The sequence below is a fragment of the Mytilus galloprovincialis genome, chromosome 4 (genome assembly GCF_965363235.1).
Source record: "Mytilus galloprovincialis chromosome 4, xbMytGall1.hap1.1, whole genome shotgun sequence".
Lineage (NCBI taxonomy): Eukaryota > Metazoa > Mollusca > Bivalvia > Mytilida > Mytilidae > Mytilus > Mytilus galloprovincialis.
The window spans coordinates 70,085,067-70,112,365 of record NC_134841.1 but is presented as its reverse complement, the minus strand read 5'-3'; the positions used below and the strand labels follow the sequence as shown (position 1 = coordinate 70,112,365).

The 27,299-nt window shown below is 31.8% G+C and overlaps 1 protein-coding gene across 5 annotated transcripts; it reads left to right on the top strand.

Moving 5' to 3' along the window:
* Positions 1-27,299, top strand: LOC143072840 (uncharacterized). Of its 5 annotated transcripts, XM_076247950.1 has the most exons (11): positions 8,276-8,345; positions 9,552-9,625; positions 11,607-11,723; positions 12,755-12,975; positions 15,007-15,067; positions 15,977-16,175; positions 16,796-18,955; positions 19,949-20,141; positions 20,543-20,789; positions 21,872-22,015; positions 22,814-27,299. In XM_076247950.1, the coding sequence occupies exons 3-11, from the start codon at positions 11,640-11,642 to the stop codon at positions 22,940-22,942; spliced, it is 3,438 nt and encodes a 1,145-aa protein (XP_076104065.1). In that variant the 5' UTR covers positions 8,276-8,345; positions 9,552-9,625; positions 11,607-11,639; the 3' UTR covers positions 22,943-27,299. The 5 variants fall into 5 exon arrangements, with proteins under 5 accessions (XP_076104066.1, XP_076104067.1, XP_076104064.1 ...); XM_076247951.1 differs by lacking the exons at positions 8,276-8,345; positions 9,552-9,625 and adding an exon at positions 1-25; XM_076247952.1 differs by lacking the exons at positions 8,276-8,345; positions 9,552-9,625 and adding an exon at positions 6,744-6,768.

The following is a 27,299-nucleotide window of genomic DNA, read 5'->3' as shown; positions in this document are numbered from 1 at the left end:
GAAGGACGATATTTACATGTTTAAGGTTAGTCTCATTTTCATTATCTACCACGTGTGCAATAGGGTAAACAACTTTTAAAACTATTATTTAATTACAAATGGCATTGAAAATTGGTCTTCAATTTTAAATGATAGTAATTATTTGAATTTTCAATGATGAAAGAATTTAAAATTTGTGGTTAACGGTGGACGGAAGAATGTAATTACTTATGAAGTGCATGCATGTAGTGCCATACTCAGAACGACGGATATAAGATGGTAAACAAATGCTGGTGAGGGAAAGGGGTTCACAATGGTAAATTTAGGCTGCCTCTGAAAAAGCTTTAGTGACATTTACAGCCCCGGTGTCGGAATTTGCTAACACTCCCCTACAGTGTTACTGATGAACATAGGTTCAAAACATCCTACAGTGTCATCTATCTAAATGTGAAACACTCTATAAAGCGTTATTAACTTTGATTTAAAACACTCCCCACAAGTTTCAAAACACTCCCTTTTTGTGGTTAAATACCAATGAGACAATTTCACACCAGAGTCCGAATGACGTTTGATCAAGGAATTGCCAGCGTATTGCATATTAGCTTTTTACTTCAACAACGAGCAAAATCCATACTATAAAAAGCGCAATAAAATGCTAAGAAATAATAAAATGTAAAACATATCAATCAAGTAACCCAACAGCCTGATTTGAGACAAAACAAGAAATGAAAAATGAATATTCTACAAACAGTCGATGCCCGCATTTTGGCATTGCACAATGCCATGCATGTTTTCTCTGCATGACTGTTAATGACGTCTTTGCAGTTTACACTAAATCAATTGGATATTGGATGTGTCCTTAGATATTCTTGATCTTCAGTCTTAGTCCATAATAGCTAGGTTTCAATGTTTTGTATTAATCCCAGAGCGGAATTAAGAACAAAAACAAAATTTCATAACAGCCAGTATATCAATGATATATGCCACATGTCTTACTGGATATATGGTAGAACTTTAAATCACATTATATATATGAAAACCGAACTGGTGTTGAAACTGTCACAGTCATGCGACTACCACGGGATCGTGACCCTGATATAGGAGTATACGACTGTTCAATTTCTTCTGGTGTAAATTGGATATGCTTCAAGTCAAAAGGATTGTATGTCTATATATAGGAATCTTTATAATTTCCCGGCTGTTGTTACCATAACAAGTGACGTTCCTGTGATAGTCGTTTATTTTTCTGAAAGAGCTAGTTTACTTTATCAAGAAAGTTCAAGATTTGTTTTTATACTCTTCAGTTTCAATTTTTTCAGACTTTTTCTATATCAGTAACGTCGTCCGTCTTTGTTGGGTGATCGATCAATAGGTCTCGATTTATTTTGAAAATGCCGCCAAATTGAGGGCCTTTTAAACAACATTTATTATCACACTAGACGTTAAGCAGATAACAATCGATCTTTTTTTTAATTTAAGTTGCATCTTTAAAGATTAGTTTAACCATTATCCACTGTTCATCTATGTTCTTTTTATATAAACAACAGTCGTTTTATCAACCAATTGATTGCATATTAGGAACAACTTTTAAACAAGTTGCCTGATGGGTGTGGTTGTAAAGCAAAATATTGTCCTATGAAATATTGTACCACAAGACAATATTTCATAACTATGTATCATGAAATATTGTCCTCGTCTATGGAAAAATGTCCAGAGAAGGACAAATTTTCATAGTGAAATTTTGTCTGTATATAGACAATATTTCACAGATGAATACTATGGAACTTTATCTTGTTAAAGGGAGGTTATATTTTGTGTGAATTGAGACAATATTTCACAGATTAATACTATGAAATTCTTTCTGTTAAAGGAAGGTTATATTTTGGTTATATTTTGTGAGTATTGAGACAGTATTTCATAGACAGATTGTCATGGAATTTTGTCTCATGAAGGGGAGGTTATCAACATATTATATTCATGTTAGAGAAGGTACAATGTATACAGGAATTTTTGTGTATATATTTACAAAGTAAGTGATTGTCAGTACATTACTTATATTTGTACAGTGTAATTAATGTAAAATAATGAAACATACAATAGAGAGTTGTCTCATTGGCACTCATACCACATCTTCCTATATCTATTTGACAATTCTTAAATCTATTATTAACCATTTGTAAAGTATCTATGCAAATTTTAAACTCACTATTAGTAATAATATAAATTCCTTAATATAAAAACATGGCTATCGATGACTTCTTTACACTAAATCCATGGGATGTTGGATGTGTACGGATTGATAGTTTAGTCTTAGTTCCATGATTTTTTTTATTAGTTGTTAGTGGCTTTGAACTAGCTGTCAGATAACTGCGAGTACTCTTTTATACAGTTGTTGTAAGTTTTAGATATTGCTTAGAGCGTTTGATAAAACTGCTAGATGCAAAACGCACATACATGGTGCAATTTCATACGTTTTATGAGATAAACAATGCTGAATATCTTTTCGTGCATACACTTTTGCGTATTTTACCTTAAGCAATAATAAATAACTATACATTGAATTACTACGTGCCTTCAAATGTTCCCTAGAACTCAAAATAAACGCAATATCATACTTCTTAAGTTTTCTCTTACTGTATCGTTCGTCTCACCAAATGTGTCGAGTTCGTTGTGCGTTTTTAAATAATCACTGTACAGTTCGTTGACAAAAACCGTCATAAACCACTTTCTTATTAAGGTATTCGAGATGGCATCGACGACCCTTTTTCTGTATGTTATTGTAAATTTTTATCTGTTAACTTATTCGAAGTCGATGAACATAACATATCAGTCATCCAAGGCCAAAATTACAATGTTTAACCAGTGTACATCTAATAGGAATGTTTCTATCGAAAATTGGGACTTTCAACGTTATTCCAGATGAACTAAACTGTTAATAAATATATTCCGGAGGAAATAAAGTTTCAGATAGTATAGAACTGCCAAAAAAAAACAAACTTTAATGACTATTTCTTTTCACCATTTGAGGCTCTTTCAAATGCCGATGTTGGTCCAAATTTAGCCTAAACGAAAGCAGCCATAGGAGCTCGTTGAACTTAGTTTGCCGAGACGGAGTGCCTTAGATTTCATTCCAACTGTTTTTTTTTACATATAGATGTGGTGTTGGCCAGTGAGACAACTTTCCACCAAAGTTTTAATGAAGTACATGTAGGTGTATAAAGCAATTATTATAGTTCAACGTACAAAAGTCAACAATGAAGTAAAACTATACCGTATAGTCAGCTATAAAAGTCCCCGATATATTTAAAAAAAAAAAAGGTGAAACATAGAAAACTAGGTAAGGAGCCTGTAATTCAGTGGTTGTCGTTTGTTTATGTGTTACATATTTGTTTTTCGTTCTTTTTTTTACATGAATAAGGCCGTTAGTTTTCTCGTTTGAATTGTTTTACATTGTCTTATCGGGGCCTTTTATAGCTGACTATGCGGTATGGGCTTTGCTCATTGTTGAAGGCCGTACGGTGACCTATAGTTGTTAATGTCTGTGTCATTTTGGTCTTTTGTGGATAGTTGTCTCATTGGCAATAATACCACATCTTCTTTTTTACATTTTAGTTATAAATATAAAAATGTGCATGAAACATGCTTGTGTGCTACTATTTCTGATTATGTAATAATTCGGTTAAAAAGATTTTCAAATCCAGTATTGATCAGAATTTCATAGTGAAGTATTGTCATGAACAGAATTTCATAGTGAAATATTGTCCAGAAGGAGATGACAAAATTTCATGGACAAGGACACTATTTCATAATAAAATATTGTCAATGACAATATTTCATTATGAAATACTGTCAGTGGACAATATTTTATATGAAATTTTGTCCGACAGACAATACTTCATGGGGGACAATATTTTATGTTACATGGTCAAGTTAGGTTTAAATGTAACTGTAGGTTTGGTCCGGTAGGAAAATTTGTTCCCCAGACTTTTCCTCCAAGTTAATGAAGTCCATGTGCATGATTTTACTAGAAATATAAGTCCTAGGACAAGTTTTCCTGGGAAAATAAGTCCATAGGTAGTAAAATATGTCTGACACTTGTTTTCCTAGGAAAAATGTCCCAAGACTTGTTTTGCTATACATTTTTATTATAATATAAAAACTATTCAAAATAAAAAAAAGATCTTAGTTAAGATTGGAAAGTTTCATTGTTTTGGTTTTTTTCCTGTTAAAATAAAGGACATGTACGTTATAACCTAGTCCTTGGAAAATTAATCTGGGACATTGGGACATGAATTTTACTTAAATAGTGATACACAACTGTAAAACAATATTAAAATATAACAGTTAAATTTACCTTTTAAAATAAAGACCATGGACATTTTTACTTAGGAATATAATGACATGGACATGATTTCATAGGAAAATTAGTCTGGGGACATGAACTCTATTAACTGTTAATGCACAACACTTTAACATTATTAATACATAAATATTGAGTTGCTATTGTTTATAATATTTCCTTTTAAAATAAAGGATATGGGCATCTTTACCCAGTAATATTAAAGACATTGACATGATTGCCTACGAAAATTAGTCTGGGGACATTCATTTTATCAAAAATATAAATACGCAACTCTGAAACAATAACAAAAAATAACATTTCAATTTCCCTTCTTTATAAGTAATTGAATGTATTAAACATATAAAATAGGATATTTTATAGGACAATGATTTTCTGAGAAAATTAGTCGGGGGACATAGATTGCTAGCATCGGATTAAATATACTAGTAAACTCTGTAACCATGGACTTTTTATACTAGACTGAAGTAATATTTGTCTACCCAGACATATTTTACCAGGACAAATTAATCACTTACATAAAGTGGACAGTCTACTAGTTTCGGACATGGTCCAATTGCCAGATGAGCTATGACATCGGGCAAGTGTCAAGTCTACTTATATTGCAAATATATACTAATCGTGTATATATATATATATATAATTAATAGACATAATCTTCGTTGGATAATTCTTTTATCTAAAGACTAAGTGATTTAGTTAATCAAGGTCTCCCACGAAGCGACCAACCACTACAATGAGTGAAAGGCTGGAGATTCAAATTCAATAAAACTTATCAACCAAGTTTTTCACATATACATTAAGAAAAAGAAGGTATATATAGTACATACATTCATGCCACAAAATCTGTACAAAGTGTCGTTCAGAACTTTTAACAATGGTACATCTGTAATTGAAATTACATAATAATGCCATCATTGTCACTTAGAGGTCATTTAGATATCATAATTATGTAATTCACCTTTTCTGTATAACAAAGCATTAGGTTTCATTTACTTTATTTAAATACTTTAAACACGACATAGGCTTTCAGGACGTCCGATTTGTTTCAATCTACTCGTTATTGTTTTAGTGGTATAGGTCGTCAAACATATGGAATTTTCTGTACACGTTTATTCATAAATCATTTTCGACGAAAACTGTAATATATAGTAAATGTTTAAATGGAAGTTTGTATGATCTATGAGTCTTAACATCTTCAATAAACGCTTTTAACATCTATTTTGGTGAAATCAAAAGATATTAAATTTAGTTTTTGGAGTGGTAATTTAAGTGTGTTCAGTTCCAGAGTACCATATTTCATGGTTAAAGTAGCGGGATAGACTATTTAGGACTGAAACGACTTCAAAAAGTATATGAATAAAAAGGTTTCTACATAATAAAATGATTAATTGAACTCAGATGAAGGTTGTAAAACGTCTTTGCACTTTAGCACACACAATATCTAATACAATTTTGATACGGCTTTGGATAACAGGGTATACAATACTACTAAATTTTGTAATATATCGTAAACGTACGTTCATGTTACAAAAAAAAAATAGGATAAAAGTAAAACTGTGTAACATGTGAGGGAAGTTATTGATGTGGTGTTTATTAGAAAGAGAAAAAAATAACTTGAGTTTGAGGAATTTCGTTGTATCTTCCCGTTCCCGTCACCGATGGTACTTTTTATAATCCTTAAACAATCAGTTTCTTTAGTTATCTATTAATACACCGTGAGATATGTAGATTTTTTAAAAACTACATGAAATTTATTGCCTCCGGGAAAAACAAGCTTATTAAAAAGAAGATGTGGTATGATTGCCAAAGAGACAACTATCCACAAAAGACCAAAATGACACAGAAATTAACAACTATAGGTCACCGTACGGCCTTCAACACTGATGAGCAAAGCCCATACCGCATAGTCAGCTATAAAAATAACAATTCAAACGAGAAAATTAACATATTATCGTGACATTTGTGTACTATCCAAAAAAACTCAGTACTTTTAAAATGACAACAGGATAGACACATATATTGCACCATACAAAAATGTTTCAGTATAACCTTTTCGTTGGTTCATGTTCGTCATATTTGTTTTTCAGTTATTGTTTTGTTATAAATTAAGCTGGAAGTTTTCATAAATGAATTGTTTCATGCGTTTCATATTTTTCATGTGCCGCTTTTCAGTATAGCCGACTGTATGAAAGTGTTTTTCTCTTTGTTGAAGGTCGTACTGTTTCCTGTGATTACATCCGCTTTATTTGAACTTTGTTAGATAGTTGTCTCATTGGCGAAGACACCACATCTCCTTATTTTTATATTACAGGTGTAATTAAGGTTGCAAATCATGTATGTTTTCAAAGAAGTATATTGAAATAAGAAGATGTGGTGTGAGTGTCTATGAGGCAACTCTCATGCATTTGAAGGCAACATTTATAAAGGTAAACCATTATAGGTCAAAGTATGGTTTTCAACACGGAGCTTATTGTTTATTTTGATTTTGCATATAAATACGATAGTTTAATCATATATATATATATTGTTTATTTTGATTTTGCATATAAATACGATAGTTTAATCATATATATATATATTATATAAGATTAAACTATCGTATTTATATGCAAAATCAAAATAAACAATAAGCTCCGTGTTGAAAACCATACTTTCATATATATATATATATATATATATATATATATATATATATATATATATATATATATAACACACCTTGGGTTGACAGGAGCCCTCTGTTCGTATCGGTCTATCATTTGAACAAATCCTAATATAATATCGAAGCCATGATGTAGGTTGTCAACACCTCCCAATCGTAGTTAAACAAATATGTTTAAACAGATCTGAGATATACGAACAGACAAACACACACAAACTGAAAATTAAGAAACCAACTATTGTGGGCGAAGTTGAAAAAAATAACAAATGATAAAACAATAAAACGGTACCGCGTAAAACACAATCAGCAAGTCCCAGTTTATCAAGGGGAATCATATAAAAAAAGGCTATAATTGTGACCATATGAAATATGAATAAAAATGACATGAATATTTCTGCAATATAGCAAGCAAGGGCAAACAACAGTATTTAAGAATCCCTCAGCCATAACATACAGCAATTTAACGCACAAGCTAAACCAACATTTTGTTCTAAATGTTTTGACATCTTTGTTAGTCTTCAATGGTGGATTCAGAAATTCATACTGTTTTTTTTTTTTTTTTTGTTTTTTTTTTTAGAGGGGGGTTGGGGGGGGAGTACTGAGTGAGCTCCGTCTTATGATAATATATCAATAACCGCTGTGGATAGTAAACTTGGAATTGATGGTTAATAGCAAATGCAAGTAATTTCTACTAGTATATATATGTTCATACTGAGACTACTATAACACATGTGTTACATATGAGCAAATATGGAGCCAATTAGTGAGAATTAAGTTAACAGCTATCTTTCGAAATTTTACAACTATTAAATCGGCAATGTCAAAAATAATACTATAATAAACGGTCATCAATTGAATTGTCTCAGTTAGCACACGGTCTAAAAAAAAACCTTTAATGTGAAAGTATATGGATAAAGTGCAATGCCTGTCCTAAATAGGCCACGCATGCATCAGTTAGATCTATCATCTAAATTCAGCCCGGACATGAGACTGGAAAACTTGACTTAAAGAAGAAGAAGCTACGCCCGTGTCCTTTAGGTTCAAACAGAGACATATAATACAATTGTATTATATGTCTCTGGTTCAAATAAAACTTCTTTAAAAACTATTGTTTCTGAAAGATGTATGTTATGTATATGTTGGTAGAATACGTATCTTATAGGAACATTCGTTGAACATTTATTATAACACTCGACGGTACTTTCTACCATGATATAAATAAAGATTATTGGTATTTAGCTAAATCATAAAAGTGGTTCAATTATCTCCCTTGATCCAAAATATCAACAAGGAAGAAGCTGAGCGTAAACAGTAGAACTGATGTTATCTGCTTGTTTAAAAGTAACATACTCATTTTTTTAAACAATGATAAACTTAATGTCGCATCTTACTATTTTTATATATTTAGTCTTTATGTAGAACAATGCCACCTGTAGATTTTACTATTAGGGGCACCTGTCACTTAAGCTTGTTGATGAGACTGACTTGATGACTCATCTAATCACTTAATTGAAACATTAAATTAATGGCGTAAATAATTTTATGACATGACAAATGCAAATCACGATGGCCTAATGAGTTATCTCAAATTCATTGACTAATGCAGTAAATTTTATTGGTAATAAACTGTACAGCTACTCCACTGCCTGTTGCAGGTACTCAAACAGGTTTGGCATATAATTATAACATTTAAATTTAACTACCTATTGTCTATGAGTGAGGGATGATTTTAAGTCGTCTAATTTAAAAAAATTAAAACATGTACTTTTTTCTTGAAAAAGCATGTATACATGTACATTTATGTATATATAAGTACGTCTGAACCAGTGACGGCTCAATAACAGATTTTATCCATCAGATCACCAGCAGTGATGGTCATACAAGGTAAAAAACACATTTGTAGAGTGGTCACTGATTCAGACATAATTATAAGATAATTATTTCTGTGACTGCATTTTACATTAACTTGTAGAATCCTTACAATAGATATGTTGTAGACCTGGAGATATAAAGGTAGTCTAACTAGTTGAGTTAGGGAAGATCATTTTCTTTGCCTCAATTGGTTAGAGCGCTGCGTTTAGATCCCGTGATTGAGGGTTCGAATCTCGCTGGTACCATCCATGGATTTTCACAACATTGGCGCTGCGAGCATCTGCTGCTGGTACAAAAATTGTATATAGAATATTGCCTGGCAATGAGATGTTAGAATTGGTCATGAGGTTTGATCAGCAGGTCATAGGATATGGCAATTCTAGGTGGCATCTAGGGAACTGGCCAGAGGGTTTCCGAGAAGAAGTCTCGGGGTTGTACAGTAGTGGATGTGTAAGTTGCTCCTGGAGATATAAAGGTAGTCTAACTAGTTGAATTAGGGAAGATCTTCTTTGGCTTAATTGGTTAGAGCGCTGCCTTTAGATCCCGTGATTGAGGGTTCAAATCTCGCTGGTACCATCCATGGGTTTTCACAACAGATAATTCAGCTGATCTGTAACAATTCCATCTTCATGCCTTATATACACTGTATCATGTACATGTACTGTGTTACTCTAGATTAAAATTGAAAAGGAAAGGTATCACCCGGCCACCGAAAGCTCTTCTAAAGGTTGTCACCAGAAACAGTTTAGGTAAGAATATTTATATGAAGTTCCATGTATCCCCCTTTTATCAGACATGTATCACATGGTAGGCCTTCAATTAAAGTTGATTCATACATGTACTATCTTAAAATGTTGGAATTAAAGGTTCTTTCCTCAACATTAATTCTTCCACTTTGGCACAAGACGCCTTCCTTATCTTAATTTATTAGTAAGCACAACACAACACAACATGGAAGTTTATTTACATATTATGAAACAGAAAGTGATACCTTTTAACATGTCTTGCATGTTTAACCTCAAAGATATAGACATGTACCAAAACTATTTATTTAGTTTTTAAAAGAAATTGAACACCAGGGATGTCTGTTGTTATAACTACTTTATTATTTTTCTTTTCAAAGTTTTTTTTTATTAGAATATGGAAATATTTTCATTTAAGTATAAGGTACTGTACATGTATTTATTTTTCGATTTTTGATAGGGGCCTCAGTGGCCACATGGTCTAAGTAGTACTACTATTGTAATCACTAGCCAGTCAGCACTGAGGTTCTGAGTTCAAATTCCGCTCATGCAGGTGCACTCAACTCCAATCTTAATTGACAGAATTGTCAGTTTCCTATTGTAGGTCAGTGGTTTTCTCCAGGCACTCAGGCTTCCTCCACCCTTCAAAAATTACTGCTATAAAATAACCCAATTGTTGCACTTGAAAGTGGCAATAAAACACCAACAATCAATCAATTTTTCAATTGATTTGTAGTTTATCAGGTGCATGTTTTAATTAAATTAGTTGATAATTTGTTTAAAAGCAAATACAATGTCTATGTACAGTCTACATGTATATGCATGATAAGATACAATTTGTTTGTTTAATGGTTTAAGGAAACTGAAGCAATTTTAGTAAATGAACCTGTACTTGTACAGATGATTTTTATACAACCGCAAAAAGAATTTGTGGTCGTGTATGTGTATCACACTGTCGTCATCCTCCTCTGCGTCGTTTGAAGACAGAAGAACTTTAGTATAAGTAATAGAAATCTATGAAATTTAAATACAAGGTTCATAACCACAAAAGGAAGGTTGGGATTGATTTTGGAGGTTATGGTCCTAACAGTTGTGGAATTAAGGATCAAAAAGAGGCCAAAAGGGCAGTTTTCTAGTTTCCAGACAATAACTTGTGTTTATGAGTATGGATCTCTCTGAAAATTATACCATACCACAGAGGGATGGTAAGGATTGGCTTTTTTTGGGGGGGGGGGGGGTTATGGCTCAAAACATTTAATTTAGGGGCCAAAAAAGGGGAAAAACAAGGGTTTCTTGTTTAATAGACAATTAAGACAATTTCAAAGCAGTGTAATGGAGGTAATCCAAATATATTGAGGTAATCTAAACAGGGTTTGTATCCAGCTGTGCTCGGCAAAGCAATTTATTGGCACATGCTTACAGAGGACTTATATTTCCTTTATTGTTCTTTGATGACGGATGATGACAGTTTAATTACTGTTAGTCAAACAGGAGAATTTTGACATGGGCACCAAGAGTAAAGCAAACAGCTGATGCCATTTAAAGTAAAAAAATTTACTTTGTGACAGTTGTGAAACCCAATCCCTGCTTCTTTAAATGAAATTTGTCAGATTAAAATATTTCTTTTCAAGGTACAAAATTGAATGAATGATCTCATCTTATGCTTCTCAAAATATTTACATTTTGTATTATACTATATATACAATAAATATTTTACAACCCCTGATATCCTTATAAAGTTTTGTTTGGTCAAAACATGTCTAAAGCATTAAACCTTTTATTTTGAAAACAAAAAATAAACATGTGTTTGCACAGATACATGTGAAAAGTATCTACATGTATGCAAGGTGTAAACAAAAATGTTTCCTTGAAGATTGTATATGAACTGTACGTGTGAATAAATGTGCACAAATTTTATGAAGTTTGAGGGAATTGGGTCTAGAATTGATGCAAATTAATTATTTAAATCTACAATTTAATCTTACAGGTTAATATGATGTTTCTGATCAAGTAGAATGTTATGGATAACGTCATTAAACAGGGTTACTTGAAGAAATCCAGACCAACAGCTCCTGGAAGTAATCCAGCGAACAGCTTTCTCCAGGTTAGTTTTGTCCTTTAGAGACAATGGTTTATGTATTATTTTAGTTATAGGTGTCCAATTGTGTAAAAACAGTTATCTTCTTATTACACGAACGTTTGAATTTCAAATAGGGATTGTGGACCATGACTCAATGAGACAAAATAGTGCAGCAACTTCTTTTTTTTCGAAAACAAAATATATAAAAATTTCTTTTTGGTTTTGTAATTAAAACTTTCTTCAGGAATTTCCGTCATTTAAGACGGCTCTGACTATTTCATAGATTAAATGTGATAATAGGTATCAAAGGTACCAGGATTATAATTTAGTACGCCAGACGCGCGTTTTGTTTACATTAGACTCATCACTGACGCTCATATCAAAATATTTATAAAGCCAAACACATAGAAAGTTGAAGAGCATTAAGGATCCAAAATTCCAAAAAGTTGTGCCAAATACAGCTAAGGTAATCTATGCCTGGGATAAGAAAATCCTTAGTTTTTCGAAAAATTCTAAGTTTTGTAAACAGAAAATTTATAAAAATTACCACATTAGTGATATTCATTTCAACAATGAAGTGTTGAATACTGGGCTGGTGATACCCTCGGGGACAAAACGTCCACCAGCAGTGACATCGACCCTGTGGTGTAAATAGTTATCAAAGGTACCAGGATTATAATTTAGTATGCCAGACGTGTGTTTTGTCTACATAAGACTCATCAGTGACGCTCATATCAAAATATTTATTGTTTAAAAATGATTAATGTCATGAATGTGGTAAAAAGAGGCCTTTCTAGAAAATAGCATTATAGTATCTAACTAGTAATTGTCCATTACATGACAAGGTTAAATATGATACTGTGTACACAATATATGTACCAAACACACTGGCTTTTTATCTGCACTTTGTTCAACTTTACTTGTCAACCTACTGGTTGGTTGATAAGCATGCTGCTCCTAGTATAAACCATAAGTTTCATAATACTGTATAAAAAAATAACTAGAATTTATATTTTTGATTAGCAAATAAAATAAAGTTTTGCATTCTTTTACAGCTGTTTGAACCAACACGATGGTTTGTGTTTGGTCTTCGGATTCGTCGTCCATATTTAGAGTATTATGAAAAAGAGCAGCATGTTTTCACAGCTCAGCCAATCAACAACTTTGATCTCTATGAATGCACTAAAGTGACTTATACTCTAGGTCGCAACAACAGAAACTGGACATTTTGTTTATTTCTACAAGACAGGGTTCTAGAATTAACAGCAGATTCAAGGTATAAATCTAATTTATTGCCATTTTTGGGTAAAAATTGCATTAAATGCATTTAACACTCTATCATGTGTCTATGGTAATGACTAAGTCACTTGATATCTAAGTATACACAAAATATAGTGCATTGATCATAACATTATAAACATCCTCTTCATGGACATTTTTCAGAAATTTATCAATGATATATATGCTCAGATATTCAAGTCACAAAAAGATGTTATACTTGTCAAGAAAATTACATAACTTTTGCAACGTGCAGGAATCAGTATCTTCTTTAAAAATATCAATGATGTTATTGTTTAAATAATCTCATCTTTAAGGTTTTGAGTTATCTCCCTTGGTCTAGAATTCAAGATGAATCAATTACAACCAATGCCTTATAATGTATTTTTACCTCCCACTGATAAAGTAATCAATCTTTACCCTTCAGATTTTCAAAATAATGTAATCTATGTACCTACCTTCTTTTTAGACAAAAACTGTCAGACGACTCTATATATGTAATTCATCAAGTAATTGTCCAAAATGAGGATATTTACAATCTTAAATTTGGGTAGTGCCAAAAAATTGTTGAAATTCCAATTTCTTCACTCTTACTTTACTTTGCCTTAACAAAATGATATATAACATATGCACAATGATTATTCCCACCAAACAGTGACAAAGATCAATTTTGAATTTGGTTGGCAATATACTGTCACAGTTTTTGAGTGATGTCACATAATAAGTGAAAAATTTGTGAATTTGGCTGAAGTTTATCATATAAAGTGATGTGAACTTGAATTGTATGCCTATTTACAGTTTTGACTCTGAGTTCATTGGAACTGCATGGGTATAGTTTTGTCACAAAGCCAGAAAAGCAAATCCATGTACATGTAATGCAATTTCATCATAAGAATTACACATGCATAAATAATCTTCAAGTGCCAAATACATGTACATATTTTGCATGAACATTTGTTGGACCAGCATACCTGTCAACTGACCCGTAGTCTGCGGGTGTGACCCGAGATTTTCACAATTCTGAGGGATCACCCGGGACACCCGCCGGGTCATTGAAATAACCCGGGAATTCCGAAAATGACCCGATTTCACCCGTATTTCTTAGCCTTGAGATTGATTTTCATAAGTAATATTCCTTTGAAATACCGGCAAATTCGTAATTCTTCCATGAACAGGTAGTTCATCTAGCTATGTAAACTGTCAAATTAAGTGACCCATTAAGTGCATGGCTTCACTTGACAGCTTTGGTGCCAAACACACTGTTAATTAACACCAATTACCTTAGCTTTGGTCGTAAATAAATTGCACTACTGGTTTACAAACATATTTGAACTAGAGTTACTTCCCCTTATTTGTCACCATTCAAAATTATTCCTTATATTTACGTTTTATGGGTGAAAAAGATTAAATCATAAAAATATAAAATTCAAATACATATTGAAAAATAACTTTACATTATTTTTATACTTTATACAATTTTAAAAAAAAAGTTGAAAATTATTTTTTACATTTATACTTCCTTTAACTGTATTACTATATTTTATCATACTCTAATTTCCTTATTAATTGAAAGATGAATGTTCATAGATGTAATACCTCTACATGGTATGTTTAAAGGCTACATAGCCAGTAGTTTTATTTTAAAATTACATTTGAAAATTAAATTTTAGATGATGACAAAAAGTAAAGAACATAAGACTGTGTTACTCAAATTTATAAAAATCTTTAAAAGTGCAATGAAATAATAATAAATAAGATTTAAAATAACTTAACCAAGTGAACATGCATTGATGTTTTGGTATCTTTGATATACATTATAAGAAAATGTACCATAAATACTGAAATTCAGCTCGAAAAAGTTCGTACGCGTTATGACCTGAGATTTGATTCTTCAATGCAGGTCATGACCTGCATTTTCATCGTCACAGGTTGACAGGTATGGACCAGTAATATTTGGGAACATTTTTTCAATAACTTAAAACAATTGTATATATAAATTGTAAACAAATTTGTTTTTGACTTTTTCCAGGGAGGTGATGTTAAGTTGGTGTAGGACTCTGGAACATACATTACAAAATTATGGAGCTTTAGTGAGTATATTAAATAATAACACTTAATTGTCATCTTTCTTAAATATACATCTTAACCTGTTCCTTTGGTGGCCTTATGGGATATGTAGATGAACATAACATAAGTTATATAAGATAAGTTAAGACTTTTTAACGAGATTTTTATATTTCTAAATGAATTTTTACATAATCATGATAATTAAAGACGATGTCAATAAGACAGCAACCCGAGGACATTATAAACCAAAAGTCAACTAGACCAACAAAAGACAGGTGTCTATAGATCTACAATGTGATTTATATAAATTAAATCATGTTGTGGTGTACTGTACTAGAGACTCATGCACTTTGTTACTCAAATGGTAGTTAGATATTTATTTTATTATATACCTGTGTTATCGGAATAATGTACAGTGATTATGCAGTAAGATTATGTAAGTTGTTTTTTTATTTTTATGCCCCACCTATGATAGTAGAGGGGCATTATGTTTTCTGGTCTGTGGCTCCGTTTGTCCGTCCGTCCGTCCGTCTGTGGTTCCGTTCGTCCATCCAGGTTAAAGTTTTTGGTCAAGGTAGTTTTTGATGAAGCTGAAGTCCAATCAACTTGAAACTTAGTACACTTGTTGCTTATGAGATGATCTTTCTAATTTATAAGCCAAATTAGACTTTTGACCTCAATTTCACGGTCCACTGAACATAGAAAATGAAAGTGGGAGTTTCAGGTTAAAGTTTTTGGTCAAGGTAGATTTTGATGAAGCTGAAGTCCAATCAACTTGAAACTTAGTACACTTGTTGCTTATGATATGATCTTTCTAATTTTAATGCCAAATTAGATAATTACCCAATTTCACGGTCCATGGAACATGGAAAAGGATAGTGCATGTGGGGCATCCATGTACTTTGGACACATTCTTGTTTTTTCTAAATCAGAAACATGTGCCATCAGAACACATATACAGTGATTATCCAGTAAGATACAAACCAAAGAAGTCAGCCAGTCCCCCACCAATAGAAGACAGAGATTCAGCCACACCCACTCCACCTCCCTCTGAACCTGCTCCACCTGTTCCTCGAGAGAATGGACTGGTGCCCTTACAACCCAGAGCAGGAGCTGAATATTGTAATTCAGGTATAGTTTAAGTCTTAATAGTATTTAACATTTTATACTTCTTTTTAAATAAGACAAAAATCTTTTTCCAAATGGGCAGAATAAAACCACAAATGTAATTGGATGTGTCAAATTTTATGAAGTAAAAATCTCAAGTTAAATGAAATTATCCCTAACTTGCAGAAAATTAATTTCTGACATATTTATGTATATTAAAAAAATTATATGTATGATCACCAATGAGGCAACTTTCTAACACAGAAACCAAATGATGTACAAGTTAGCAACTATACAGCCGTCAACAATTAACAAAACCCTTACTGCAAAGTCAGTTTTGTAAAATGTCATCATAAATTAAGGACTGTTTACAGTACACATGGATTTGAAGTTGCCACATCTACAACCTCTGCAGAACTGTAGCAGACCAGTCATGATAGATTTTCTCGAATTAAATGATAAAAAAATTAGGATCAGTTGTAGTAAAGTCAGAACATGAAATAAGTTTGTTTGAACACAATGTAGGAAATAGAAAGGGAAGTTGCAAGCTTTTGGATTAGTCTTTAACTATACAATATTTAATACATATAGGTAGTTTTACTTCTGTGTAGATAATGAAATATCTTTCTTTAATCTATTTTTAGACTGGGTAGTGGCTGAGAAACCAGAGTCTGAACACAGTGAACCAGACACCTCAGAAGATGATTTTGTCAATGAAGAGTTCTTTAAACAGAAAAAATTAGAAGCATTTAGTAGTAATACATTAAAACCAATATCAAAAACTGAAAATCCTTTCGTATTACACTCCAGATCAGTTGCTTCACTGCCCCTGAGGTCTTTTAGTTTGCCAGCAGAATATGCAAATGATACTCCTCAGTTACCAGCTAGACCACACAGGAATAAACCAGTCACGGCTGGTACCTCAGAACCTCAGTACAGTCAAGTAAACAAATTAAAACCCAAACCAGAACCAGATTCTGAAGATGTTTATGAATCAGCATTTGATTTTGATGATCAGGGTACACAATGTAATAATTCAAATAGAAATACATTAACTGACCTGTCAAGTTATACAACTGATGAATTAGATGAGGGTGTATATGAGGCAGCTTTTGATGTTCGTGATACCCAACCTCTGTTTGAGAAAAAAAAATCTGATCCAATTGTTGAATTACCAAAGCGAAAGTCTAAATTAAAAGATATCAATGAACTTTCGTCTGAGAAAAGAAAAAGTCAAATTGCTGTTGAGGAAAATATCTATTCAGGTTTTAATTGTGGTGAAGAGCAAAACAATGATGTAAAATTTGTTGACAAAAAGGCTGACCTTGCAAACAACAATATTAAAAATGAAAACATTTACAGCAATACTAATTCTACGGACATTCCTGTGTCTAAGGGACATTTGAAAGATAATACAAGTCAAAATCAAAACAAGGATCATATTTATTCCAATACTAATGCATGCATTAATACTGAAGCTACATCAAAAGAAACAATGATTAATGACGAAGAGTCTCAAGGAACTGCTAGTCCAGTCAAACCCCCTAGAAGGAACTCAAGAAATGCATCGAAAAAGAAAGTAGATCCAGGCTATGCAAATTTTGATAAAGCAGGAAATAATAATTCCAAAAAGGTGGCAGAAAAACATGAAAAGACTGTAGAAACTGTTCCTTTACCTGTTAGACCTCAACCTGTGAAGGAAAATATTTATGACTTTGGAAAATGTTTACCGCCTCCTGTGAACAAAAGTGAAATATCAAAGGCTGATTTATATAGTAATTTGAATTCCATTCAAGAACAATCCCGTGGCAGTGCTGATTTAAAGCTAAGCTCAAAGTATACAATTCCACCACCATTGAATTTAAATTTTGATCATGCAAGATCTGATTCCTCCTCCCCTGAAACTCCTCGGAGATTAATTGAGTCACTTAAAATGCCATCTAAATTTGAACCTGTATCAACCAAAAATGATCTTGAGGACTTGCCACCATCCCCAACCTCACCAACAACACCTGTCAACAATCCTGGTATAGACTTTCCTACTGTTCATAAATCCGTAATAAATGTGACTGATATGTCTCATAAGAAACAGTCAACCCCATCACCAAAACCTCGTCACTCCAGAACTACATCACACTCACCAAAAATAAGACATTCTGACGACACAGTCAAGGAAGCTCCAAATGTACTATTACCTAAGTCAAGGCTCGTTTCTGGAAAACAGGAACGTCCACGGTCTTTGATAATGCCACAGCAGTATGACTACATGTCGTCTGTTCACCAACCTGTGCGCAAAAATACTGGAGAAGCATTATATTCCCCTGTGTTAAATAAGAAATGGTTTGGTTCTCAACCAATGCCTGGAATAAGCTCTCAACCAAAAGCTGTTGTTGCTTCACAACCAATTTTAAATCTTGGTTCCAGTATTGGATCTCAACCAGTATCAAAGAATGGATTTCAACCAATTTCTACGGAAACAGACGAAATTTATCAAGTGCCAAAAAGAGCCAGATCTGTAAAGGTAAAACATGAACCTCAACCGACTTTCATTAGTCGTGATATTGAAAGTAATGCTCTTGGTTCTTCGCCAAGCCATGATGGCTTCCAGTTTAATGTCCCTAAGCGACAGACGTCTGCTGAGGATAATGAAGATGAAGACGATGATTCACATGATTATGAAGATGCCACTATGCGTCATGGTGAACCACCTCTGCCACCAAGACGAACCAATGCAGCTGCTTCGAATAACCGTAGTCAGAGTGTGTATGTGCCATGTAATATTAACCCAGAAGCATCAAACAAAGGTAAGAATGAAAAGTTTAACTTCACTTGAAGTTATAAATTTGTGTTCACTGTGGATTCATTTATTTTTCATGTGTACCAATTTTCGTGAATTGAGGGAAAAATAAATTTCACAGATATTTTATTTCTTGGTTTTGCAAAAGTTTGCATACAAACCTATAGAAATGTTTATAATTTGTTTAACAATAGAATCCTTGGATCACAATATGTATACCTTCAAAAATTTATTAAAATTAGTATCCCACAATACAATAACAAATACACAATATTTTAAAAACAGAGAAGTTCTTTTTGTTTTCTAGTGATTATAAAAAAAAAGGGAAAAAGAGCAGGTGTCAACACAATAGAAGCTATCATGCACAGGAGGCTTATGACCAGAGTTTTGTTGAACAAAAATCACTGCTTCTCTTTATTTTTTCTCCAAGCAATCTCACTTTTTATGCAAAAAACTATGTGCAGATCAAACTGAATGTATTTTAGACTCCACTGTTACATTATTGCAAATTAATCCATTCCAATATTGGCCACTGTGACTCGCCATGGAGATAATGTTACAGTAAGTCGTGACATTTTTGGGATAAATAATACATAATGCATTGAAAACAACATTCCATACAACCTATCCATGAACATTTAAAAAAAAACTATCAGTGAAATGCTCAAATATTCAAAATGTAAATCATTGTGTATGTGTATAACCATTTATACTTGTAAAGAAGATTACATAAATTGAATCTGGTATGTTTTCTAAAAAAATCAAAAGTAATATTTAAATATGGAATTATCTTTCTTTGTCCATTATAGACAGTGTTCCCTTTAAATGATTTATACACTGCAATCTTTCCCCTACAGTGCCTACAAGTGCTTTAAAATTTGATTATAAAAATGCTGGAGTTTATAAACAGAAAACAGAACACCATATTGATATTTATCTTATAAGTATTAAAAATTTGTGCTTGATGATATCTTTCATACACTAGTATTTATTTTTTTAGTGATTATAAGACAGACATCATTACGTGAGAGACAGAGGATTACATCAGCGCCAGGATTGGTGACTGTTCTGCCACTAAAACAGAGTGAAATAGACATTTTACAGGAAGAACAACAATCACATGGCATAATTGTTAAAATATCTCCAGCAGCTTGTCAAAAGATAGCTTTGGTGGATAGCTTTAATGGAGTGTGGTATGTATTAAACATGTCAAAAGATAGCTTTGGTGGATAGCTTTAATGGAGTGTGGTATGTATTAAACATGTCAAAAGATAGCTTTGGTGGATAGATTTAATGGAGTGTGGTATGTATTAAACATGTCAAAAGATAATGTTAGAGGATGACTTGAATTAGGTATTTCAAATATAGAGGTTTTCAGGAGAAAATATTGGCAGGTGAAGGAAGCAATTTGCAAGTTAAAAAAAAGCAAGCAGGCACATGAAGAGCTCTCAGCATGCATATATATTTATATATATATATAAATACAACTGAAAAAATATTTAAAGAATTCAGAAAAATGACCTTATAAAAAAATCACAGAACCCCCATCCAGACCATTTTGTTTGTTCAATGTACTTTAACTTGATTATTTCAGGATTATAGGATGGGATTTTAAACATTATCCAAGGTTATCTGAGAGTATTCACATTGGTGATGAAGTTACAAAAATCAACGACCTCAGGGTAACTAACGCTAACATGGCTAAGAAAGCGTTGAAATCGTGCAATACAGAACAGATAGATCTGGTTATAAAACGTCTTCCTTACGCTAAAGTGATGGCCATACGAAGACAGCAGACTGGTGAAAACCTAGGATTACAACGTCTAGGAGGAACTGCTGAGGTAATCATATTTATATTGATAGTTCAAAACACTTTCAGCCAATCAGAAGTTATGTTACATAGAAAATAAAATTATAGTACAGAAAATTATTTTAATATCATCTACCATTGAGTCAATGTAAGGGTTTGCTATTATCTTTACTTTGAAATTGCATTAATTGGCTTTCATCATCCTAATGCTAAAATTAGCTGAATTTAAGACTTTTCCTCAGTACACACTATACTAATATATAACAAAAAATATATCAAACACAATTTTATAATTGCCGATCGCCCACAAGACTAGAAGGACACTGGATTTAATTTTATTATAATCTATCATAACACACATAATATTTTATACAAATGATATCTATATGCATATAAACAATGCTTTCAATACGAAATGAAAACATTGACTCCGTCATAAACGAATAAGCCGGCCAGGAAAAACCAACAACCAAGTTACCTTAGTCGATATGGAAACCTGTGTTCAAACCCTATTGCTCAGAAGATCATCTTGAGAGGTGTACATTGGACAATACTGAAAGTTAGCTTATGTTTACATAAACAAAATATCATCAAAATGTGTAATAGTAAACAAAATTCCGATATATAGTACAAAACAAGAAAAAATCAAACAATAATGAACCAACATTAAATCTGAACTTGACCAGTTCGAAGTTGGCGAGAGAATGGTCTAATAGGGAAATTAACCTGCGAAAAATGACCATTCACATGATACTACAATTAATATCATGTGTCCATACATATATTTGAAAGGACCGTTAGTAAAATAATTTTCCTCTATACATGGAAACGTGGAAAATTATAATTATATATATGTAGTCTGGTCGATTGAACTTACATCTGAAGATACCATAGATTTTTTATCATTTTTAATTCATAAAAGTTAGAAATATTCTTCAGAGCTGCATAGACATTCAATATTAATCTGTCTATTAATTCTGTCATTGCTTTCCTTTAAACTTATGTTAAATCTTCTCATAACTGAATAAAATGCAGGACACATCTGTAGGCTTCTATTTTGTTTGGACATGATAAAGTTATACTAGTTTGGGTGATTGCATTCTAATTTTTCAGATAACTTATGTGGACCCCTCAGGACTAACTGCTCAACATGGCTTGACTAAACATGCTTCGTGTGTGGAGAGTGAGGGAACCTGTAACTGGTGGATTACTGAAATAAATAATAGACCACTTAATCTGTCCTTCAAGGGCAATGAGGTAGGGATATGAATAAACACTTAATCTGTCTTTCAAGGGCAGTGAGGTAGGGATATGAATAAACCTGCGCTACAAAATGCTTCTGAAGTCATTTAAAAGTAAAATACCTGCTTTTATACAAAATACCTTTTCCTTTTCCATTTTGAGATAGGTTGCAGCAGACCAAATACTGAGCTGCTTTGATTTAAGAACTCTTACGGAGAAAAGCTAGGACCAGTAGTTAGTGAAATAGTGTGTCACATTTGTTTTTTTTTTTCATTGAATAAATGAGTTCTCGTACAAGTTTATATGTGTTTTGCTGTGATTAAAGTTCATAGAAGTCATATGATAGAATTTGATACAATTTTATGTTTCAGCTATTATTCCGTTGTAAGAAATTTGCCATTTCTTGTTCGATTTAAAATATGCACATTTCAGTAATGGAAAACAAATGAAATTGAGAATGGAAATGGTGATTTGTCAAAGCAACAATAACCAGTCCAAAGAGCAGATAACAGCCAAAGGCCATCTATGGGTCTTCAATGCAGCAAGAGAATACCTCAACTGGAGGAGGGTCTCAACTGGCCTCTAAATAAAAATGTGTACTAGTTTTGACAGTGAAAATGGACATCATACTTACTCCAAAACATATAAATGAACTTGAATTAAAAAAAAAACCTGCTGATCAATAATGAATTTATGCCCAAGGCACATGGATTTCCCTTATTCGGATGTATCATTTATTTGAGATACTTCAATTACATTTTGATTTAAATGTAAATAGTATACCAGAATACATATAAAACCTTTATTTTTCAGATTGAGGCTAAGCTAAATGCAGTAGGCAAAGACATTTCTATTGTTGTTCATCCATCAGATTTTATAAAGGAACTTAAAAGACAGCTGAAAAAGATGAGAAACTTTAAAGACTTCATGGCTGTGGCGTAAACAGAGTACCATAATGAAAATGAATGTCTGAAATTCACAGTAAATGAAGTAGAAATATAAATATACATGACAAATACTGTCTGTGATCACTTTTATATAGTCCCATGTATTACTGTCTGGCTAAATGGATTTATTTTCAAAATGCTTGACTCTGCATCCTGAACCTGTAACATTTCATTTTTTTTATCAGCATTCCATTTTTTTAATGTTATACATGATGTTTCTCTGTTGAAAAATGAATCAACAGTTTATGCAAGACCAATTACTTGAAATGTTTTTCTTTTAAAAAGACCATTCATTTTACCAAAAAGGAGATTTTGCCAGATTTTCAGGGTATATCATATTTATACTTCACTATCTCTTGAGATATCTGTGTTCTGTACATGTATTTATCCACAATTAATTGTATTGGTTTTAAATTTATGAAGGTCAAAAGGTCATGTCAGCATAATCAAAAGTCAGATAGTCCAAGTTGATTCAAAATCATGTTTGTTTTTAAATAAATTGTTTGGGTTACATTTTAACTTGATAATTATATATAAGTACAATACAGGAGATTAAGAAGCTCACTAATCCGAACAATTTTTGAATTATGTCGAAAATGTTGGGATTTTTGGATTGTTTTTTCTTGGATGACCAAAATTACTTGAAGCACATTTTGAGGACTCTGTATGAAACCTGTAGTCAATTAAGAATGTATAAGCTTAAGATAGTTTTCTTTGATAAAATCATGACCTGAATTGACTTGATATTTCACTGTTATTGGTCAGGTATTGCAGGAATTTTTAGAACAATTCCATGAAAAAATGTTCCATTGGTCAATGCACAGGGTTACTTTTTGTTTTATTTCCCAATTTCTATGTAGTGGTTAGTAAAAATTGTAGTAAATTAAAATTTTGTTTAGAGGAATACATCTTGTAAAAATATTTATTGATAGAATATATTTGTAGAAGCGCTAGCTCTTTCTGTATTATAATACAATTATTATAGTAAAAGTGCTATGTTAGCCTTTTGCACTGTTTGCCATTTATACTAGCCCTATATACTGGTTTGCCATAAAGATATGTTATTTTTATATATTTTTAATGTTCAATATTTTGTACAATTGTATAGTTTATTGTTTCATAATAGATTCATTTATGATATCTTCATATTATTTGAGGAATTTGAATGGCTTATAAATGCCATTTTTGTATTTTTATCCCAATTTTATTGTTAATCGTTGTTAAATGAAAAAATCTTTCATTAAATTTATTTTACATTGTATAAGCATGAACATATTTTTTATTTTAAAAAAAGGTACACAATTTGACTTTGATATTTAAAAAAAAAATCACATATAATTAAAAAAAAGTTCTTTTCATGGCAAAGTAATAATGTTATTATTAGAATTTTACAGTAAAAACCGCTTTAAGACTTTAAAAAATTTCATTAAGAGCTATAGTTTTCAAACTCACAGCCCATTTATATTATAAGACAAGACATGTTCATGTTGACTATGGTTTTTGTTATCACAACGTCCAGATATGACTTGTAGAGTGGGGTGGTCATTTTCGCCATATCTTTCCATGTTTTCATCAGTTTATGTTTAGGTCTTTATGTTTTTGAAGTATACAGATATTTCTATATGAAGATAACTTCAAATGCAAAATATTCTTAGCTTGAAAACGTGTTTGTTTTGAGTAAAATCATCTGAAAAGTTGGATTAAATGGTGTATGAAATTTCCTATTTTTTGTCAACGGGGGACACATATTCGCTGTTTTTACATATCTATTTAATAGCAAATAACTGCAGCTTTAAACAATATTTATCAAATAAATTTCATTATAGGCGAATAGCAGACATTTGAAAGGTGTAAAAAACTGAAATTTAGGGCAATCAGTCAAAGAATAACTAAGGAATGCTTCTTTGAAATCGTTTTTTTCATTCAGGAAATTGGCTAAAAATCGTTGTCCATTTTTCGGTCCTTTGCCGTAAGTGCCGAAATTTAGTCTCATTTTCAAAAATAATCATAGTTGTTATAAAAATATAATTTAACGGCATATTTCTTCCATTTCAACCATCCTTTGAAGTTTTTACACCTCATAATCATAAAAAGGCGAAATTGTGTCCACGGCGAATATGAGCGCCCCACTCTATGTATAACACTATAATAGTTGAAATAACATGACTTGTATGAACTGTCTATGGCAGCTGTAGCCAAATATATAATTTAACCATTGAAAAGTTACATCAAAGTTTAAACCGTCTGATATTTTGTTTGCTCATTTGATGGAATTATGTTGTTTTTGTATGTAGAAAATCTGTTGTAAAATTTTCTACAAATGTACTTAGTGCTAACTTTTTGCTGCTGTATTGCTTAGCAAATCATCTGTAATTTATTTAAATCTAGTATCAGTAGAGAACATTACATGTTGCATTCCATGATGACTGATTGGAGCTATTCCAATCAAATAGTTAATTAGGGACCATAATTTAGAGTTAAATGAATAGAATTGTAATATGTCAACATGACTTTGCTTTCAAGGAATAAATCTGGTTGAGGTCATGTAACTCTTTTAATCAGTAATGTATTTGTTATGGTCAGTTTCATTACTGTTTTATAAGCATTGGCATAACACAGAATGATGATAATCTTTTTTGCATCGAAGCTTAGAAATGAATAAATGCATAGGTTGACACAAACATACCAGTGATTTTCCCGAGTTATGTCCCTTCAACCAAATTTACTTCCACCAATCTAGAACTACATTGGAGTTATAGTACCGGTATATATAGTTGCAAATTAAAGGTGCTTTTAGGTAGTTTGGTCATAAGAAATAGATTTTTGTAGTTTTTTTTATTTGTATAATAGTAAAATGCAATTGGATGATATTTATAGCCATGCAGGCATGGTAATTATTTTTTCTAATGTCTCAAAACTACAGCATGCATATATTCACACATATGTTCATGTTGTAAATATGTTTGTTATATTTTACAAGATTTTAGTGATGCTTATAGCAGATTATAAAATCATTTAAATCTAAATTGTGTATTTTGAAGGAGTTCAGACAATTTACTTCACATTTAAATAGGTTTTCTCCCAAGATAACAGTCATTTATGTTTTAGAATTAAAACTTTTATACAATTTAGAAGAATTTTCTTTCTCACACAAGTGAAACGTATGATTTTATCTAATGTGCAATAAACATATTATTAGTTGTCTCCCCCTTAATATCAAGTACTAGAGCAAACTATATATTATTTCCATGTCATTTACAGCAGTAAATTAATTATCATTGCTGCAGACCTGACAATTTTCCTGATTTATTGGGGCCATTTTTTTCCTAATTTATGGGGAATTTTCCCATTGGGAGGTATTGACCCAACTTTTGAATTCTTTCCTTATTATGCTCTGAATACTTATCCCTCATAATCATGCATCCATCTGAATTATATAAATGGCATGTAGGCACAAATATATCTTTTCAAAAAAACATGGAAAAGTTCAAATATCTTTTTTCAAAATCAGAAGAAAAATGAATTTTTACATATGGTTATAAATATCAAATTAGCTGCTGTGATTTTACAAAAGACACAGTTGTATTATTTTTGATGATTTTAATTTTTGGGATTTAAAAAAATTAAACTAACACTGCTATAGTGAGTTTGCCAAATCTGACAATATTGTACATATATAAGTTTCATAATTTTACCGCTGCAGGTCAGGCTGGGGATCCACAATAATTTTCATTCCTTCACATTATCATTTTGTAAATGTTATTGTAGATGATATATTTATAAGTAACTATAACTTTTTGCTTGTCATATATGATGAAAGGAGAGAGATAGGGGTTTTAAGATGCATGAAACAAAACCCTTAAGCACATTAAACAAAAGCAGAGGAATATAATAAAAAAATGGATTCTAAACAAAGCCCTTTGAACTTGCACTATTTTTGGTTGCTAATATTTTAGATAAAAATGAAATACCATAGATATATATTTAAAACCAGTTTGTTTACATCATGATACATTATAAAACAGAATCTGTAAATACAATTCTCACTGACAAATCGTCTTTTTAGTAATATTTTCAGAACCAAATATATCATTTTGTCTTATTTTCATAATTTTATAGCATGATGAAATCTTGTTATCCAAAATGAAAATGCTGATGAAAGAACATTAAGATGAGGATCTGCAATCTGTGTAAATTACTGTAAATGTCAATCATTTACTGGTTTAGATGTGCAGGTATGATTAGAATGCATTTGGTTTGCATGTGCTCAGGATAATCATTGCTTCATACTGAAATTTTATAATAATAATTTTTATTTAAAAAATTATCAGCAGAAGAAAAAAAATATCTTA